General features: G+C 44.9%; 1 protein-coding gene across 4 annotated transcripts in view; it reads right to left on the bottom strand.

The window, feature by feature from the left end:
• The window catches only part of LRCH3 (leucine rich repeats and calponin homology domain containing 3), a 104686-nt gene extending 85531 nt beyond the window's left edge, over window positions 1-19155 (bottom strand). For all 4 annotated transcript variants that reach the window (XM_032225165.1, XM_032225164.1, XM_032225163.1 and 1 more), the window contains exon 1: window positions 18877-19155. In XM_032225165.1, the coding sequence (XP_032081056.1) occupies window positions 18877-19147 (271 nt within the window). In that variant the 5' untranslated portion in view covers window positions 19148-19155. The remainder of the gene's footprint in view (window positions 1-18876) is intronic.
• Window positions 19156-21860: the final 2705 nt, after the last annotated feature.

Genomic DNA, 21860 nt, shown 5'->3' on the forward strand with positions numbered 1-21860 from the left:
GTTCATCACTGCTGATCGGTGCCTCTGCGCATTGCATTTTTAGCCTCCGCACACCTCGTTTTTTGCTTGTGTGCATCACATTTTTGGCTTCTGCATGCCCCGTTTATGGCCCGCTTCAGGCTGTGGGGATCACCACAGCCCATTGTTGTGATCACTGTCTGCGCATTGCGTTTTTGGCCCATTCCAGGCAGTGGGGATCAGCAGCAATCCCCGCCACCTGGAACGGGCTGAAAAAGCAATGCACAGAGGCTACAAACGGGGTATGTGGAGGCCGAAAACGCAACACACGGAGGCCAAAAATGCAACGTGTAAAGGCAGCAATGTACTGTGGTGATGCGCGGAGGCCAAAAATGCGACATGCAGAGGCAGCAATGTGCTATGGTGATCCCTGCGGCCTGGAACAGGCCGTAAACGGGGAATGCAGAGGCCAAAAATGCGACGCGCAGAGGGCAAAAACAGGGCGTGCAGAGGCCAAAAACACAGCGCACGAACACAGCGATTGGCAGCGTCAATTCCTGCAGTCTGGAACAGCTGATTGGTGGTATTCTGGGAGGTTGATCCAACTGCCAATCAGCTGCTCGGGTTGAATCAGGCTGTGATAATGTGCTGAAGCTGACCAGGCTGTTGGCTGTTTGCTGCAAGGACACTAGCCAGATGAATTCTGCAAGGACACTAGCCAGATGGTAGGTAGAGGCAGATTTTCCCCCCCCCTTATTTTCCTCCCCAAAAACTAAGGTGCGTCTTATACTCCTGGAGCTCTTATACTCTGAAAAATACGGTACATCTTTAAAGAGTCTTCTTACATAAGCCCATGCAAAATCAGTGCTATCCAAGACAGTGCTCCTCACCTTTGGCCATTTTAACAACCATGAACTTCAACTCCCAGAATTCCCTAGGCAGCATGGCTGGTTGGGGAATTCTGGGAGTTGAAGTCCACCTGTCATGGTTGACAAAGAAAGCAGTAAGATCTTTCTTCCGGTGTCTTCACAAGGAGATATCTACAATGCCAGACAGGTTATCCTTAGCTAGAGAATTTCCTTTGCTCTTAGCAATCAAGACCAATTCAAATGTATTATTTGTTTGTTTGTTCAATTTCTAAAGCCATCCAAATCAATGAAGTGACACTCATCCAAGTTCCTAGTCTTTTCTAACCTTATTTACCCACTGTTGCTATTATTTTATTCATTCATTCCAGTTTACATGGTAACCTATCAGGCAACCAAATCCTGGGCAGCCCTAACATTTAAAAAAAAACAAGGAGGAGATACACATTATTAAAAAAAAAAAAAACGGTGGAAAGAAGGAACACAACAGTGTGCAAATACACATCTCCTCATAGGACAGGGATCAAAATTCACTTGACATAAACATTAGCGTAATGACGGCCGGTGGAAGATCCTGGCGCGATGCCCAAGGAATCTTAATTTATCTTGAGTTATACAGTATTATTTACTGCTTTGAACTTTAGATCAGAACATAATTTATCCTTCAGCCTTATATGTACAAGTGTGGCTCCCCAGCTGCTGTAAGCTGACTCGAATGTTTTAACATAAAAAAAGCATTCCAAGGGTTTGGTTTTTCTTTTTTAATATGGATAGAAGCGCGCCCTTTTATCGTCTTTCAAGCAAAAGTCAAGATGCTAATATTCAAGATCAGAAATAATGCACGGGTTATTATGTGAATTATGGGGCAATTCAGACAAACCACAATTGCTGTGTCCTGTGTCTAATATCCATTTGGCCAGTCATAAGAATAGGGAATAGGGAGTGTTGTTCTTTTGGCTTGTGACATGCCGCCTGACAGAGGCAGGAAAATAAGAGTTTCTTTTTTTAAAAAAAAAAAAAATCTTTTAAGAAAAATAATAGCCAAGGAAGATTTCCTTCTAAAAATATGTTTGTAGTTTTTTTCCCCCTATGTCTAGAAATGATCCTGACTATTTAGTGCTCTAAATCCTATTTTCGCATCTTCTACAGGTAGTTCCTCAACTTACGACCACAATTAAACCAAAAATTTCCCTTGCTAAGCAAGACAGTTATTGAGTTTTGCCCGCATTTTACGATCTTTCCTGCCACCGTTGTTAAGTGAATCACTGCAGTCGTTAAGTGGGTCACACGGTTTTTAAGTGAGTCTGGCTTCCCCATTGACATTGTTTGTCAGAAGGCTCACAAAAGGGGGAAATCTTGCTTCTTATAAAGAATAAAAAACAGTACATTCCAAAATCCTACTCCTTCTATTCCCCCCTCCCATTTAAGACTATTTATACTTAAATAGTCATATAAATGCAGGCCTGACACATGACCCCTGGACACTGCAAGCGTCGTACATACATGCCAGTTGCCAAGCAACTGAATTTTGATCTCATGACCTTGGGAATGCTGCAACAGACCTAAATGTGAAAAATGGTCACTTTTTTCAGTGCTGTTGTAACATCAAATCGTCACTAAGTGAATAGTTGACAGTCGGGGATTACCTGTACTTCATCACTTCATCTAGGGGGCCACATCAGGGTTGTGTTTGACCTCAGGGGAGGGAGCACGGGGTGTGTGGCCAGGTCAACGTCACCTGTGTCAGGGGCGCCTTTGGTGGCCCTCATGTCCTGCCCACCAAAACAGGTTCCCGAGCTCCGTTTTCAGCTGCAACGACCTCCTGCAACCCTCTGCCAGCAAAAGGAACTGGTGGGGGGTGGGGCATGTGTGGCTCTCGCAAGCTCCTTTTCCACCCGTGACGGCTTTCTGCAACTCTCTTCCAGAGAAAGCAGCTCAGGGGCCCCACGTATGGCCCTCGCAAGCTCCGTTTCCGCCCGCAATGGCCTCCTGCAAGCCTCTGCGAGTGAAATAAGTTCGGGGGGGCGCGCATGTGGCCCTCACGAGCTGTTTCCGGCCAGGACGGCTTCCTGCAACCCTCTGCCCGTGGAAATGGAGCTTGAGAGGGCTGCATGCCGCACTTCCAAGCTCCATTTTCACTGGCAGAAGCACCGCGGTCTGGTCCATCATTGTTTCCAGGGCAGCCCCATGGGCCAGATCTAAGCACTCTGCGGGCCTGATCCGGCCCCTAGGCCTTGAGTTTGACACCCCTGATCTAAGGACTGAGTTGCCAATCTCAATTGCGGCTGCTGAACAGGAACTACTATTGTGCTTTATTCCATTTCCAACCCCAACATAAAAATGGATGGTTGGACGGACAGACCCCACTGAAATTCATTGCACAGCCACATTTGAAGAGAATCCTGCTGGCTGACAACTAACACACTCAATGACAATGTGAGATAATTGCAGTTTTAAGAAAAGTAGGATGCAGAAGGAGATAGCGTGTTTTTGTTCCATTTTTGCAATAAAAGGCATGATTATGCAAAGATAGCAAAAATCAGGAGGGTTCTGGTAATATCATTTCCTAACAAACCTTATTCACACACATTTGAGGACTTCTAGATTCTGATTTTCGGCTAACACAGAACTCTTGTAACCTATGTAAAGATACTTGGCTGATTTATGATACTGTCACAAGGGAGCTTTAAAGCTTGTAATTTCTCTGGCAGAACAAGCTTCCTCACTACAGTCAAGTGAGGCATGTAAAACCAGGAAAAAAAGAGAGAAAGAGGAAAAAAAGAAAGCCACAAATATGATACACCTTCTCCTGTTTTGCACACGTAATGTCAGCCTGGCCATCTATTTTTCTTTCTTTCAAGCTTAATGCTGAATGCCATGGAAACGGGGAGGGGGAGCAATGGGTATTTGGGAGGGGAAGTGTGTGCAGGTGGGGGAAGAATAAAGTGCTGAGAACCAATGGGGAGGATTGGATTCATGGAAGACAGAGAGGCACCACAGGGGCTGCTTCATAGTTTCAAGGCCAACCATCCTGGGAATTGCCTGCAAGAAAGCACAGCACCTGGACTGGAGCCTTTCTCAAAACATCTTCCTGAACGATGATTGGATTCTGTCTGCCTGACTACTGAAGGGGGGGGGGGGCGAATGGCTGTGGGGTGATTTTCAATTCGTAATCTTAGCACACGCTTGCTTCAGTTCCTGCCTGATTTCGCTGCATTCAGATCTCTCCTAGTAAAAATACCTCTTCTCTTTTAAGTTCATGGAGTCAAGAGGTTTCTTTCCTGGGAAGTGATCGGGGAGGGGGGCCAGTCCTGACATACATTTTCTGCACGGCATTAGAAAATTGCACACATTCAAAATAGAGGGAGGAAATTGCTCCCAGTGTCCTAAGAAATATTACTACATGATGTGTGTGAAATTGCTTGAACAGGTTTTCTTTCATTCCTAATAAACTACCAGTTGGCTCAACCCACAGATATAAGGAAGGAAATTACAAGATCATCTAGGAATTTTATCTCAAAAGGGAAATTAGGTTGAAAACAGAGCGTGAAAGCGATGTTACAGACTTCCAAATCCAGGCAGATAGCCTGGATTACAAATTTGGTAATCTATGCAGCAGTGGTGGGTTCCGGATCCCTTTGCAATTGGTACGGTGCAATGGGGTGGGGCGTCCACTACATGCACAGCACACGCGTAGCGGGTGCATGCGTACTTACCGCCCGCGACGCTCCAGCTGCATAGCGGAGCATCGCACAGGCGCCGTATGCTCTGTGTGCGTAAGCCGCGATCGGCTCAAATACAGGTAAGGAGGGCAGAACGGTACCTGGTGCTCCCAGCAGGCACCGGTACGCCTGTACAGGTTGTATCCCACCACTGCTATACAGGTAGGATCACAATTGAGTCCAAAATTTCCATTGCAAACCAAGACAAACCAAGACCGTTGTTAAGTGAGCTTTGCCCCATTTTACTGTCTGTCTTGCTATAGTTGTAAAGTGAATCGCTGTGGTTGCTAAGTACATGGTTGTTAAGTGAATCCGGTTTTCCCATTCATTTTGGTGATCAAAAGGTCACAAAAGGGGATCACATGACTCTGGGACACTGCGACCGTCATAAATATGAGCCAGTTGCTAAGCTTCTGATTTTTGATCCTGTGACCATGGGGATGGTGCAACGGTGGTAAGTGTGAAATAAGTCACATTTTCCAGTGCTGACATAACTTCAAACGGTCACTAAATGAATGCTTGTAAGTCGAGAACTTTCTACCCCAAAACCTAGAATGATAGGAGATGCTGTTAACAACAAATGTTCTTAGTTATACTTCCCATTCTTAAAAAAGGATATTCAGGCTGCTTTCGCAGAGAGAAAAAAAGATTCAGGAAAGAATGAAATTTAAAAGGAAAAAGAAAAGTATCATAAGCAAGTCTTTGAAAAGCAAATGCTTTTTACAAAGACTACAGGCAATTCCTTTGTACTTTATAAATATTAGATTACATAAAAATAGAGTAGGATTTCGTTCACGCATCCGGCCTGTTTTAAGGATACTCAATTTTAACCTCAGGAAGAAGCAGACTTGGGTCAAATTGGGGGGCGGGGGGGGAGGGAAGACATATAAGAAAATAATATTAGTCTCTGTGCCTTAGGTGGGACTAGAACTCGCAAGTCTGCTGGTTGCAGAGCCACATCTGCAGGCATTTCTAACTAAGCCATCTCGCATGCCAGCCAGCCAGCTGTGACCGCCTCGGCAGGCAGGAAGTTCCTCTCAACATCTCAAGGAAGACTATTGCAAGAAACCGGAAATCTGAGCGCACACACCTTGAAGAAATTGCAGTGAGAACAAGCAGCCAACGTTTGAGAAATCTGGTTTTACCCTGACTGCGAGGAAAAAGATGGGGTAATTAGAAAATTATGGGAGTTTTAAGTGCTTCATTTACCACAGTTCTACACCGCCCATCCCACCTGAGTGACGGAGTTACTTTGCGCTATCTTGGACAATGGCAAAAAGTAGTTTCTGCATTTTCAATGTGAAACTCTAGCCTTGCATTTATTTAAAGGTAGCTTACCTGAAATTGAACAGGGTCTTTTGTTCAAACTGACAATCATGTCAATATTTTATGTATTATTGTCATAGATGATAGATAGATACATGGATGGAAGGACGGACGGACAATAGGTAGGTAGGTGGATTAAACCCTGAAGGATGTAAAATTAACCTTCCCTATTGATATAGCAGTCCCACAATTAGTACAAATTCTGAGCTAAAATTACTGGTATGAAAACAATGTTTACTACTCCTGGGAAAGGTAAAAATTATCTTGAAATGAATCTTATCTCTGCTATTGGCTTTTCTTCAGCTTTAGATGTTGCAAATTAGAAAAGACTCTGCAAAGATACAGGCAGTACGAGGATTTTCCACATTTTCCAGGAAGAAACTGACTTTTTAGTTGCTTTATTGCACACTTTAACATTACAGATAGCCCTCGACTTACAGTCATCCTTTGTTTAGTGATGGTTCGAAGTTACAACAGCACTGAAAAGAAATGACTTATGACTGCATCAACTTATGGTCACATGATCAAAATCTGCACGCTTGGCAACTGGCTCGTATTTATGACGGTTGCACTGTCCTGGGGCCAACTGATCCTCTTTTGCGGCCTTCTAATAAGCAGTCAATGGGGAAGCCAGATTCACTTAACAATCATGTTACTAACTTAACAACTGCAGCGATTTGACTTAACAACTGTGGCAAGGAAGGTCTTAAAATGGGGCAAAACTCACTTCACAATAGTCTCGCTTAGCAACAGAAACGTTGGGCTTATTTGGGGTCATAAGTCACGAACTACCTATATACCACAGTGCTAAGGGTTCCCTGCATCAACCATGCAGCTAATTCGTGCAAATTATAAGGGGCCCGGGGTTCTAGTCAATAAAAGTGGGGCTTAGGGAACGCACAGAGTTCAGGAGCCACAGACTGTCCATCCCTGTGGTTTTGTAACCTGGAAAAATAAGGAAGAGACATTTATCTTTTAATTACCCAGAAGGGAAAACAAAAGATTAACCATTGTGGAATGTCTAAGAGAGAACTTGGGCCAAGTAGGCATCCTTCCAATATATTTGTTTATTTATACAATGCTTTGTCCATCTTAATCCCAAGGAACTGTAGGCGGTGTGTAAGTGTAAAATGCGTTTTTACACAACATTTCATTATGGGATTGTTAGTGTTGGCTACTTCTGCTGCTTTAATCTTGCTTATGTGCAGGAGGACTTTAAGATGCTCAAAGTTACTGTATGTCTGGAGCATCACAGCAGTCTAATAAAATAAATAAAATAAAATGAATACAAAATGTAATAAAAGGAACCACTAAGGTACTAGTCCTCCCTGAAGGCCAGAAGAAAAGGAGTCATCCTGTATTCCATCATATCCCTGTGAGTGGGCAGAGATGACCCACCATGGATGGGCAAAATTTACCTGGGAAAAGTAACTTCTTGCTGGAGATGAGCAGGCTGAGGAGGAAGGTGAGGTTAAATGTGCCATTAGGTTGGAGCCACTGCATTGCCACAAGAGACCAAAATCCAATCCTCCCACCTGTGAATTCCCTTGACCTTTATCTAGTGCCAATTTACCCTTGTGAGTTGATTGGATTCTTGTGCAGGTAGTCCTCGACTTACGACCACAATTGAGCCCAAAATTTATATTGCTAAGTGAAACGTTTGTTCAGTGAGTTTTGCCCCATTTTAGGACTTTTCTTGCCACTGCTTTTAAGTGAATCATTGAGATGACTAAATTAGTAACACGGTGGTTTAGTGAATCTGGCTTCCCTATTGATTTTGCTTGTCAGAAGGTCGCAAAAGGGGATCACGTGATCCTGGGACACTGCAACTACCATAAGTACGAGTCGGTTGTCAAGCATCCGAATTTGGATCATGGGACCAGGAGAAGGATGCAAGGATCATAAGTGTGGAAAAACGGTGATAAGTCACTTCTTTCAGTGCTATTGTAACTTCGAAGAGTCACTAAACAAATGGTTGTAAGTCAAGGACTACCTGTATGCATGTATTTCTTTGCGTATGGTTGCACATTTTGCCATAGCAATTCTGGATGGCTAGCAAGATGGTGAGACACAAACAATACTAAAACGAGAATTTAAATACAACAAATATACCGGACCCACAATGATCACCAAGTTAAAAAAATTAATTTAGTAAGGTAAAAGCATGCAGCTCACTGATTCTGGGCCCACTGAAATGAACCAAGATGGGTGGGTGGAATAGAGAGGCACCACATTCAAGAGCAGCCCAACGTATAGTAAATTATAGTAAATCCAACACCCGGAAAATATAAAACTAACCATCCTATCATGCCGGAATTCAAGAGACTTCTGACTCCTGCAATATGCAAATTTGTCTGACTGTAAGATAGACTATAAATGTAATCAACAACAGATGCCTTACACAGGCTCTCTTTCTAAACATACACAGCAAATAAAATTATATACACTCGCCCAGACAGCTTTATTCTGAATTTTACAACAGAGTTTTAGACGGTGGAACATTTTATGGGATGGAGTTACACCGATTAAAAGGGCTAGAGAATGGGCATGTCCAAAAAAGGAAGAGTTTTAATGAGGTCCTAATTCACCTCCTCCAAAACCCAATTCAACCTGTTTTTATTTAAGATCAGAAAACAGAGATAGGTCTAAAAACCCAAAGCTGAAAATAAAGGGAGAAATCCACAATTTAACTGCAGATCTATTAGCCTCCTGCAGTGTTGTTATGACTTCTGTGGTGAAAGATAGCTTTATTTATGCATCCAAACAGTTGTGGTTACTAGTGGTAACCATGCGGTGAAGGGAATGTGGCTTCAGTTTATTTTATAGCTCACTCTGGCTGTAATGCACACACGTACACAGCATTTTATGGGTCTTTAGCTTCAAGTCCCAGGGAAGACGATATGTTTAGATTTAGGACCAAGTGCATCTTTCTAAACAGGGTCTTGTTTCTCTTGTGAATTGGTATACCATTGGCCCCATCTTTCCTGCCTCTCAGGAAAAGCATAGAACAGACATTGGCGGAGGAAGAATGAATGTGACTAACTGCCTGTGATGAGAAATCGATACACAAGGCCAGCCTATCATACATCCTGCTTACCAATCTATTATTAATCTTTTATTAAACACAACTGCCACACTCAGCTTACCGATCATCCTCCAAGAAAGTCACATGTTTCATTTAATCCACACTTTTTTCTTACATTCATTGGGAATGGTCTCCTGTGAGGCAAACTTTATAAACTTCTGCGGCCTAAAAGCAATTCTGGCTTAGCAGAAGTGACAATGTACAACTTTATTTTTGCTGGATAGAACAGAGGGCAACGAAGTTGGAAGGGACCCTTGGAGGTCTTCTAGTCCAACCCTCTTGCTCAGTCAGGAGACCCTATACCCATGATGGCGAACCTATGGCACGCGTGCCACAGATGGCACGCAGAGCCATTTCTCAGTGCATGCAAGGCATTGCCCTTTTAGCTGGCCAGCGCGCATGTGCACGCTGGCCAGCTGACCTCAGCCTTCTTTTGAGGCCATTTTTCGACCTCTGGAACTGAAGCCTCCGGAGTACAAAAAAACGGCCCTACCGGCAAACAGAAGTTCGGGAACGTACTTCTGGTTTGCTCGTAGGGTCGTTTTTTTTGCCCTCCGGAGCTTTCAGGGAAGCCTCCTGAAGGCCTTGGGGCGGGGGGGGGGGGGGGCTAAAACCAGCCCTACGAGCAAACCGGAAGTACGTTCCCGAACTTCCAGTTTGCCCGTAGGGCCAGTTTCCGTGCTCCCGGGGGGGGGGCTGTTTTCACCCACCCCAGGCTCCTATAAAGCCTCTGGAACTTGGGGAGAGCGAAAAAAGCATGCCAAAAATGGGGGGGGGGGGAGCTGGTCATTCGTGCATGCATGCTGGGGTCATGAACATAGCATTATGGGTGTGGCACACCTGCGCACAACCCCCCTGCGCTCCCCCAGCTTAAAGCACATGAGCCACAAAAGGTTTGCCATCACTGCCCTATACCATTTCAGAAAAAAATGGCTGTCCAGTCTCTTCTTAAAAACTTCCGGTGATGGAGCACCCACAACCTCTGGAGGCAAGTAGTTCCACTGGTTAATTGTAGTCACCATAAGGACACTGTCAATCTTTTAATAAGTTTCCGTCCATTACGCCCACTTACCCTCAATTGTTTTCAGCACTATGAAACAAATTCATATATTTGAAAGAGAATTCCTACCTTCGTTGTTTTTTTCAGCATTTCATTCATCCTACTAATCTCTATTATTATCAGCTTTTATCTATACAAGACTACAATTCAAAATTCAAAACAAGATGAGGAAAACCTATCTATGTGGTCCCTAGGAGTTGAAAAGAACTTAATGGCTCAATATCAATAGGAAAACAATAAAAACACTCAGTGACTCCAACTCCATGCCAACCATTTGTCTGAACCGGTATGGGGCCTTCTGCTTGAACAAAGGGTTGGACTAGAAGACCTCCAGGGTCCCTTCCAATTCTGTTATTCTGTTAATTTATACATGGGAGGCACGTATAAGAGGTATGGGAAAGATGCATAATTTTAGGCCCGCAAAAATATTAAGACATGTTTTAACTAAATGTCATTTATATATTTACTTAGCCTTTATTTCAAATTTAATTCATCTCATTACTTTGTCCAAATAAGAGATGAAGTAGACAGGGGCGAGGGATACTCTGATATAAAATACCGAATTCATTGTATTTTATACCACTTTTCGAAAACAAATTTACTATTTTGTTCTGGGGGGAAATATTTCTCAAAACGACTACAGATTTCGAGAAATTGCCAGCATTTTTATTCTGAACTGACGTTTATGTTTATATATTTAGATATAAAACTGCCATTCAAACAGCCAGCTCTCTTTTCTTGTAAACCTTGATTGTATACCTCTGTTCTCCATGTAAACACAACTTATTCTGATTAATGTTTTGCCCTAAATCCTGCAAAGCGTATGAGAAAGGGGATAAAATTCCTCCAGCACACCCAATCCCACTGTGTATGACGCCCCACAAATTACACTAAATGGAATTTAAAGATGGGAACGAAAGTTTTGTCAGATTCTGCCAAAATCACCAGAGGCTTAAAAATTTGACACCACCATCGATTCTGAAGAGAGGGAAAACAGAGTGAAGCTTAAACCAAGGACTTGACACAATATTATTACGAAAACAAAATAAAGACGGCAATCTGCCTTTCTATCCTAAATATATAGTAGGCTCCAGCGAATTTACATTCAGATAAAATGTTCCATGTCGTAATTTCATTTGCTTTCTCAGTTCTGGAGTATGCACAGTCCACACATTCAGAAACTTTTTACAGCTGCTCTGAACATGAAATGGAAAGTCCCCAGTCAACGTTCCTCTCTGAGCTTTGGTGCCCATCTGCTAAAAGGAGACGGTCGCTCTCAGCATTTTCTTCAAAAATTGATAATGTGCAGCAAGCACTTCTGGAAAGCCACTAATGTTGGTTTGGTCAAGGTAGATGAGTTGCAACTGCTTAGAACCTTAAATTATTTGCTATATAGAGCATCCACAATATTCTGGTTTCTTTTCTTTAAAAAAAAACATAGTGAAAACTATCTCCCAAACAGTAATTTTTCAATTACTGAACTGAATAATTTGGTCTAAAAGATTTTTTTTAATGTAATCCCCCACCCCTTCCACACACAGACACACACATTTGCTTATCCTGCCCTCATTCACTACCTCTGGCTAATATAATGGAAGTCAGTCTGCAAACCTATAAGCAAACATCAGCCTCCCTATATCACATCTGGACATTCATCACTGGATATTTTTCTTACTGATACTTTAAGGCCATAAAGTATATACCATTTCCTCCTCATTATTTTTATACATTTCAAAAATCTGCAGCCATACATAAAATGGCATCTGTCTGACAATGCTTCATGCTAATAATTTCTAACATTATATTCCTTCCTCTTTTGATGCAAAACACCCTATTTTTTTCTTCTGCTCAACCAGTACAGTCTATCTAGATAATTTGTTCTAATTGGGACAAACCTATTAATATTCAATCGTCTGCATTATTTCATCCATCTTAAATCTAGGCTATACCAAGGTCTTCTTTTGTAAAGGTAGCATGACTTTGGCACTTACAGACAATCCTTGATTTATAACCCTAATTGAGCCCAAAACTTCCAGCCAGACAGTGAATTCTGTCCCATTTTACAACTTGTCTTGCCACATTTGTTAAGCAAATCACTGCAGTTCTTAAATCAGTAGCATGGTTGTTAAGTGAATCTGGGTTCCCTGTTAACTTTGCTTGCCAGAACATCACAAAAAGGGAATCACATGATCCTGGGACCCTGAAACCGTCATAAATACGAGCCAGCTGCCTTGTGTCCAAATTTTGATCACACGATTATAGGGATGATGCAACAGTCACAAGTGTGAAAGTGTCATAGGCCACCTCTTTTTTCAGTGCCATTTTAATTCTGAAGAGTCACTAAATGAATGGCTGTAAGTTGAGGACTATCTGCCCTGACACGGTCAAACCACAGTAAAAACAGAATATGGTAAGAATATCTAAACCCTTCAACGTTTGCCTGATGTATTTTTTTTCAATGCATAAAAGGTCCTATTTAGCTCTCAAGTTCTGCCTTTATATTTGAAGTGCATTTGATTATTTCACAGTAAAATGTTGGCCGCCCCAGCTATTCTGCAGAACATCCCACCAGGTCCACAACAAGTTCGTACAATTCTCTATGAGGTGGAAGGAAGATCTAGACAATTTTCCGTAATACAACTAGTCCTCATTAAGTGACTGCCTCATTTAGTGACTCTATGCAGTTACCACGGTGTTTAAGAAATAATTTTAGGACTAGTCCTCTCATTTGAGAACTATGTAGGTCTGCAAATATAGCTGAAGTAAGCTCATAAATACAGTTGTAGTTTCACTTAGTGGCCACTTTACTTAATAACCAAGTTGCCAGCCCCAATTGTAGTAGCTAAGCGAGGACCACCTGTATATTTTCCCCCTTTTAATTCAAGGACTTTTAGGAGTCTGCAATTTTTAAAGGCTCAGAATCTCATTATCTGGTAGTGTCCAATATTTTCATTTTAGCAGTGGCTGCCTGGTTACACCCCCCCCCCTCCGAGAAAGAGATCAGAATATGCATAGGCTTTAGATCAAGGTGGGCAATATGGCCCCTTTACCACCTATGGACTTCAACTCCCAGAATTCCTGAGCCAGGAATTCTGGGAGTTGAAGTCCACAGGTCGTAAAGGAGCCATTGTTGCCCACCCTTGCTTTAGCCGATTTGTGAAGCCCAGGGACCGTAATCCAGCAGCAGAACAGGACTTCCTTCACTACTTCCTGCCTCTCCTGAGTGCAAAAGAGGAAGGGGAAACATCTTTCCAATCCTCCAGCTTGCCTTCCAATCCCGAAACCGGAGAGGAGGAGGCAGCCAGTACTGGCACAAAGCTAGTAAACTATTCCCTCCTGGTTTCTGCAGTTACAAAATTAGAAAAGGGATTTGCTCTTCTTCTTTAAAATAGCACATACTCATTCACAGCATGCATCGTTTTAATGACTCCAGTTCTGGGCAGCATCGCAATCCACAAAGTAAAAAAAAAGCTTGAAAATCTTAACAGCACATCACCCTTAGGTTTTATTTATGTGTATCCCACTTTTATTATTACAACTCAAGGTAGCTAACATACCTAATACCCTGCGCTCCTATTTTCCCCACAACCACCCTGTGAGGTGGGTTTGGCTAAGAAAGTGACTGGCCCAAGGTCACTCAGCAAGTTTTCCTGCCTTAAGGTGGGACTAGAACTCCCTGTCTCCTGGTGATTGGCTTAAAGTCCTCCAACCAGCTTTCATGTCTGAAGTGGGACTAGAACTCGGTCCAAAATTATCCAGCTGGCTTCCCTGCCTAAGGCAGAATTAGAACTCACAATCTTCTGATAATTGGCCGAAAGTCATCCAGTCGGCTTTTGTGTTTAAGGAGGGATTTGAACTCGCTGCCTCCTGGTTTCTAAGCCTGGTGCCTCAACTGCTAGATCAGTGTTTCTCAACCTTGGCGACTTTTAAGTCCTGTGGACTTCAACTCCCAGAAGCTATGCTGGCTGGGGGATTCTGGGAGTTGAAGTCCACAGGACTTAAAAGTCGCCAAGGTTGAGAAACACTGCACTTGATCAAACTAGCCCTTAACTGCATCTGCTGAGCTTCATCTCTGGTTCGGTTGTATCTCGATTTCTCTCCACACCCTTTTCCCTTTGGTCAACTTTTAGACTTCAAGGTTCCTCCAGCCAGCTGACCAGCCTTCTTCCTTTGCTGTTTAGCAATAGCAATAGCAATAGCAATAGCAGTAGACTTATATACCGCTTCATAGGCCTTTCAGGCCTCTCTAAGCGGTTTACAGAGAGTCAGCATATTGCCCCCAACAATCTGGGTCCTCATTTTACCCACCTCGGAAGGATGGAAGGCTGAGTCAACCCTGAGCCGGTGAGATTTGAACCGCTGACCTGCTGATCTAGCAGTAGCCTGCAGTGCTGCATTTAACCACTGCGCCACCTTGGCTCTTGTGTGGTCAAGCCAAGTGATCTGAATTACAAGAAAAAGAAAAACCCTCATCATCGCTGCCAGAGGGATGGTCCCTGGGGAATGCTTGCCACAGACTTTTGCAGCCCTATAATTTTACAAAACCATCAAAGCCTCCTCTGGCCCTGAACTCCATCCTGCAAGATCCTTTCGTTGTTTTGTTTTTGTTTTTTTCCCTCGGCACAAAATACCTGCGGACAGGCGCAGCTCCTCTTTTAACACAGGAGTGTAAATATTCAAAACCTGCATCAACAAACACCCGCCTGTCATTTGAGGACAAGCCTCTCTCTCCTGTGGCTGTTCTTTCTGCACCACAAGCAGAAACCCTATCCTGAACTCAGAGCCCAGATTCCTAAATACAGGAAGTTCTTGACTTACGACCCACCCACCCCCCGCTTGAGCCAAAAATTTCTGTTGCTAAGCAAGACAGTTGTCAAATGTCACTTGCTCCTCCTTCTGCATCTCTCAGCTATGCAAAAGCATTTGTTCCTACTTTTATTTTTGGTTTACTTTTTGCCTTAGAATGGTTTGATTCTACTCTCTTTCCTCTAGCTTTCTCCTACAGGTAGTCCTCGACTTACGACCACAGTTCAGCCCAAAATTTCCCTTGTTAAAAGGCCTTCTTTGCCAGAGTTAAGTTAATCACTACAATTTACGTTACTAACACGGTTGTTAAGTGAATCCAGATTCCCCATCAATGTTGCTTGTCAGAAGGTCGCGAAAGGGCATTGCATGACTGCATAAGTAACTCTCATAAATACAAGCCAGTTGCCAAGGGTCCGAATTCTGATCATGTGATGGCGTGGATGCTCCTACGGTTGTGAGTATGCAAAATGGCCAAGAAACACTTTTTTCATTGTGATTCTGACTTGGAACAGTCACTAAATGAATGGTTGTAACTCAAGGGCTACCTGTACACATGTTCACTCAGATATCCAAGCCACCCAGTTCGGGGGAAACTGGTGAAAGTTTTGAGGGATGCAGCCACAAGACCTTCCACCCAAGATGTCCATTTCCTCAGAAGTAAATTAATCACTTCATGTAAATTAATTAAGTTAATATGCCAATACTGCTAGTTTCTGGGCAAGATGTGTTTAATTTCTACATAATTTAAACTTGTATTTATACATTTTATGTTGTGTAATATGCCTTATTTTAATTGTGATGGTTCTGGCACAAACTCAGATCTAAAGCTACTGGATCCAGTCCTTCCCCAAGGAGCAACCAGATCCCCATCTTACTCTGTCCACAGCTAAACCATCATTTGGTCCTTTGATGGCGGGACTTCTCTGCGGAGAATGGGGTGCAGAAAACCCATAGACACACAAAACACAAGTAGTCCTCGATTTATCATTCCTTTAGTGACCGTTCAAAGTTACAGTCCTGAATAAAGTGACTTATGACCATTTTTCACACTTACAACCATACGACATCCCTGTGGTCACATGATCAAAATTCAGAACGTTTGGCAACGGGTTCATGACTTTCGCAGAGTCCCGAAGTCATGCAATCCCCTTTTGCAACCTTCTGACAAGCAAAGTCAACGGGGAAGCCAGATTCACTTAGACTTAAGACTCAGCAATATCTTTGTCACTTTAAAAGTACACTAAATGGCATACAAAAGGATGCCTGCCAACAAAAGTGCGTCTAGTGAAGGCTACGGTTTTCCCAGTCGCAATGGATGGCTGTAAAAGTTGGACCATAAAGAAGGCTGAGCACCAAAGAATGGAGGCCTTTGAACTCTGGTGCTGGAGAAGAAGACTCCTGCATTGAGTCCCTTGGACTGCAAGGCCATCCAACCAGTCAGTCCTGGAGGAAACTCAAAGACTTTGGCCACCTAAGGAGAAGGAAGGACTCCCTGGAGAAGAGCCTCATGCTGGGAAAGATGGAGGGCAAAAGAAGAAGAAGGGGACGGCAGAGAAGGAGGTGGCTGGATGGACTCCCTGAAGCAGTCCGTGTGAGCTTCAATGGACTCCAGAGGATGGTAGAGGACAGGAAGGCCTGGAGGATCATGGTCCATCGGGTCACAATGGATTGGACATGACTAACAAAAAAAATAAATGAAATTTTGTTGCATCCAGCTCTCAAAAGGGTCACCACCTCAGACAAGGGGTGAACGTCCTCTCCCCCAAAATCAATCAAACAGCAAAGAGGGAAATAGTGGGAAGAGACTAGGAAAAACCCTGGGGAAAACTACTGGGGAATTTGAGAAACAATTTAGCGATGGAGTTGATGTTATGGTAAGAGATTAGAAATTCAGGGCCATTAGTGACATGGTTTATGTACTATGAAGAAAATACGTTTAAGATAGAAAACATGGAAAGAGAATAATGTGGCTGAAAACGGAAACAGAGATATGATGTAAATTGGATTATGTATATGAGAGGATGTAAAAGAAAAGACCCAGACAACACTTTGTTGATAAAATATATAAAAATATGCAATAAAAATGAAAACCTTGAAACACACAGACAAAAAAAGGGTCACCACCTCCGACACACACTACATAAACAGGACAAAAATATAAATACAAAAATTATGCACATAGCCACATATATTATACAAGGCAGAGAAAAAACAGACTCTAGTACAATGATGGCTAACCTTTCTGTTGTCGCGTGTCAAAAGCACCTGCATGTGCCAGTATCCATAATGCAATGTGCGTGCAACTCCCCCCCCCGTGCTCCCCCTTCGTCCATTTTTGGCTTCTAGGTTGGGGCAGGTGGCTTTCCAGACATAAAACGGGGGGGGGGGTGTGGGGGGTGTGTGTCTTGTGGTGCTCCTGCGCCCCGTTTTGGGCCTGGAAGCCAAAATGGGGCACGAGGGCACTGCACAAGACCCCAAAATGCAATACGAGCACCACTATGTGCATGTGCCCAGCCTCTGTGCATGCGCACACGTATGTGTCCCCCCCCGCATGGGCCCCGCTCCCTGTGCTTGCATGGCAGAGACTGAAAGACCAGCTGGCCAGAGGGAGGTGCATGCACATGCGCGCCGGAGCTGGGCTGGGGCGACGGCTGGCATGCCCGCAGAGAGGGCTCTGCAAGCCACCGTAACACGCGTGCCATCCTGGGTCTGGCACATCATGCCCATGGGGAGAGACAAACAAACGGTGCCACTTCAAACATCCCTGTTACTTACAACACCTGCAGCAGATTCCCTTCACAACCCGGGGACCAGGAAGACGTGGCCAGACTCGCTTCACGGCCGTCTCGCTTAGCAACCTACCTTGTGGGTCGTCTCAGGTTGCAGCCGTAAGTCGAGGACTACCTTGTGCGACTCGCTGTCCCGTTTAGCAACCTACATCTCGGGTTGTCTCCCGTTGCGGTCGTAAGTCGAGGACTACCTTGTGCGACTCGCTTCACGGCTGTCCCGTTTAGCAACCTACATCCCCGGTTGTCTCCCGTTGCGGTCGTAAGTCGAGGACTACCTTGTGCGACTCGCTTCACGGCTGTCCCGTTTAGCAACCTACATACCCGGTTGTCTCCCGTTGCGGTCGTAAGTCGAGGACTACCTTGTGCGACTCGCTTCACGGCTGTCCCGTTTAGCAACCTACATCCCCGGTTGCCTCCCGTTGCGGGCGTAAGTCGAGGACTACCTTGTGCGACTCGCTTCACGGCTGTCCCGTTTAGCAACCTACATCCCCGGTTGTCTCCCGTTGCGGTCGTAAGTCGAGGACTACCTTGTGCGACTCGCTTCACGGCTGTCCCGTTTAGCAACCTACATCCCCGGTTGCCTCCCGTTGCGGTCGTAAGTCGAGGACTACCTTGTGCGACTCGCTTCACGGCTGTCCCGTTTAGCAACCTACATCCCCGGTTGCCTCCCATTGCAGGCGTAAGTCGAGGACTACCTTGTGCGACTCGCTTCACGGCTGTCCCGTTTAGCAACCTACACCTCCGGTTGTCCCGCGTTGCGGTCGTAAGTCGAGGACTACCTTGTGCGACCCGCTTCACGGCTGATCCCGTTTAGCAACCTACATCCCCGGTTGCCTCGCGTTGCGGTCGTAAGTCGAGGACTACCCTGAACAACCCTCCCAACATACACACAGACGCACCCCCCCCACCCCAACTGCTTCCTAATTTGGGTCCAAAAAGACACCCCAGGATGAAAACAACTGGATGGGGGCGGAGGGGAGAAGGGAAGAGATGCAGGTCAGACACGGGCCGCCTTCTCACGACGCGCGTCATCCTCCATCTTTGCGGGTGGGGATGGTTTCACACGACACACACACACACCCTTCTTCCTCCCCGTTTCCACCACCGAGTTTACCTCAGAACAACTCCCGTTTTCGCCCTCGAGGTTCGCCTCAACGCCCCCACCCCGCGCGCGGCTGGGGCGCAGGGGCCGTGTAGTCGGCTCCGCCGCGCCTCATGGGCCGCGCAGTCCGACCCGCCCGCCGCCTTTCCTTCCCTCACTCACCGGCCTGGGTGGTGTCGCTGAGGTCGTGGCCGGCCGCGCTGCCCCGCGGATAGTCCCTCAGCTTCCTGCCGCTGAGGCTGAGGGCGCCGCTGGCCGCCGCCTCCTCCAGCGAGCGCTCCAGCGAGCGCGTCCACGACGACGGGCCCGCCGCGCCGCAGCCCCCCGAAGCCAGGCTCCCGCTCGCCGCTGCTGCCCCCGGCATGAGCGTCGCGGAGCCTCCGCCGCCACCGGAGCAGCCGCCCTCAGCTGCCGCCGCCGCGGCCGCCGCCATTTGCCCGCCCCCCGGTCTGCGCCTGCGCCGAGGCGGGCGGGCCGGCGTGGGCGGGGAAGGGCGGAAGGCGGCCTCCCGCACGGGACGGCGCCTGCGCGGAACGGCGAGGCGCTTCCGGCTTGATCCAGGCGGGCCGCGAGGCTTCTGGGAGTCGTAGTCCAGAGCGCTAGAGAGGAAAGGACTAACAATACAGGTGGTCCTCGACTAACAATATATACTCCGTTTAGTGACCATTAGAAGTTACAATGGCCCTGGAAAAAGAATGTGACGACTGGTGTTTTTTTACATGACTCTTGCAGCGGCATCTCAGCGAGTCACGTGATCAAACTTTGGTTGCGTGGCAACTGTCTCATATTTATGACGGCGGCAGTGTCCTGAGGTTGCGTGATCCCTTTTCTGAACTTCTGATAAGGAAAATCAGTGGGAAAGCCAGATTCACATGTTACTCACTTAACAATTGCAGTGATTCACTTAACAATTGTGGCAGGAACGGTCGTAAAATCGAGGAGAAAATTCAACAACTGTCTCACTTAGCAACATAAATGTTGGGCTCAATTGTGGTCGTAACGCGAGGATTACCTGTATCACCCCTGTCTGTGGACAGTCTGGTTCCTGGGCTGGGTGGGATAACAGAAGAAAAAAAAAGCAACATTTTGAACATGGAGACTGAGTGGAAGTGAGGAATCTCTGCTAGTGAGCATAGAATAACTCACCCTGCTGCATCCATAACTACTTGCATATGTCCACTGTTGTGCAAGAAACACCTAAACAAGTATCTTAACACAAACGGTTAAATTTAATAGTAGTAGTAATTTAATTCATCATCTACCATATATTTATTGTCTCTTATCTACAGTATCATCAATCTTAACTATGTATCTTTCTCTATGATCTATCGTCTATATATCTCTGTTTATCTATCTATATCACATATCTTTCCCTATCTATCTACCCATATCTGTCTGTCTGTCTGTCTAAAGAGCCGAGGTGGCGCAGCGGTTAGGGTGCAGTACTGCAGCCACTTCAGCTGACTGCTGGTTCTGCAGCTCGCCGGTTCAAATCTCACCGTCTCAGGGTTGACTCAGCCTTCCATCCTTCCGAGGTGGGTAAAATGAGGACCCAGATTGTTGTTGGGGGCAATATGCCGACTCTGTAAACCGCTTAGAGAGGGCTGAAAGCCCTATGAGGTGGTATATAATTCTAACTGCTAACTAAATCTTCTACCTGTACTTTCTATCCATCCATATCTATCTTTCCATATCTTAGCTACTCTATCACCACCTGTCATCTCTCTCTCTCTCTCTCGCTATCTATCTATATCAATCAATCTCTTATCTATCTATATCTATTTATATCTTATCTATCCATCTATCAATTGCTCGATCTATCTATATCTAGATAGTGTAAGGCCACATTTGGAATATGGCATCCAGTTTTGGTTGCCACGATGTAGAAAAGATGTGGAGACTCTAGAAAGAGTGCAGAGAAGAGCAACAAAGAGGATGAGGGGACTGGAGGCTAAAACATATGAAGAACGGTTGCAGGAACTGGGGATGTCTAGTTGAATCAAAAGAAGGACCAGGGGAGACATGATACCAGTCTTCCAATATCTCAGGGGTTGCCCCAAAGAAGAGGGAGTCAAGCTATTCTCCAAGGCACCTGAGGGCAGAACAAGAAGCAATGGGTGGAAACTAATCAAGGAGAGAATCTAGAACTAAGAGGGAAATTTCCTGACAGTGAGAACAATTAATCAGTGGAACAGAAATTGCCTCCAGAAGTTGTGAAGTCTTTAAGATGTTGGAAAGCCATTTGTCTGAAACAGTATAGGGTTTCCTGCCTAGGCAGGGGGTTGGACTAGAAAACCTCCAAGGTCCCTTCCAACTCTGCTATTGTATTATATTGTAAAACGTAGGGTATAAAAAGTATATCAAATGTAAAAGATATAGGAAATAGATAATATTGACTTGATGCTATTATAGCAATAGCAGTTAGACTTATATACCGCTTCATAGGGCTTTCAGCCCTCTCTAAGCAGTTTAGAGTCAGCCTCTTGCCCCCCAACAATCTGGGTCCTCATTTTACCCACCTCGGAAGGATGGAAGGCTGAGTCAACCTTGAGCTGGTGAGATTAGAACCGCTGAACTGCAGATAACAGTCAGCTGAAGTGGCCTGCAGTACTGCACTCTAACCATTGCGCCACCTCGGCTCTTTATAACGTAAATGAGGATATAATTTAGGATAGTGAAATAGAGATAGAATTTTTGTAAATGGGATTGTTACGAAAGATATTTATACCAACATGGAAAAGCTCTTATAAGTATAATTTGTGTTGTGTGTTTTAAATGTTGGAAAATTCAATAAATACTATTTTTTAAAAAAGGGAAACCACTGTGGCTGTAAAAAACCTTTAGAAGTTTTAACAGCCATTTTTTTTCTATGTGCCCCTTGATAGAATACAGGTAGCCTCGACTTACAACAGTTCATTTAGTGACTGTTCAATTACAGCAGTGGAAAAAAAGTTGACTCATCACCATTTTTCACACTTACAACTGATGCAGCGTCTCAGTGGTTAGGTGATCAAAATTCAGATGCTTGGCAGCTGACTCATATTTATGACGGTTGCAGTGTCCCCTTTTGCAACCTCAGTCAATAGGACAACTGTATTACTAATGCAGTGTTTCTCAACCTTGGCAACTTGAAGATGTCCGGACTT

This window comes from Thamnophis elegans, chromosome 10, assembly GCF_009769535.1.
Source record: "Thamnophis elegans isolate rThaEle1 chromosome 10, rThaEle1.pri, whole genome shotgun sequence".
Taxonomy (NCBI): domain Eukaryota; kingdom Metazoa; phylum Chordata; class Lepidosauria; order Squamata; family Colubridae; genus Thamnophis; species Thamnophis elegans.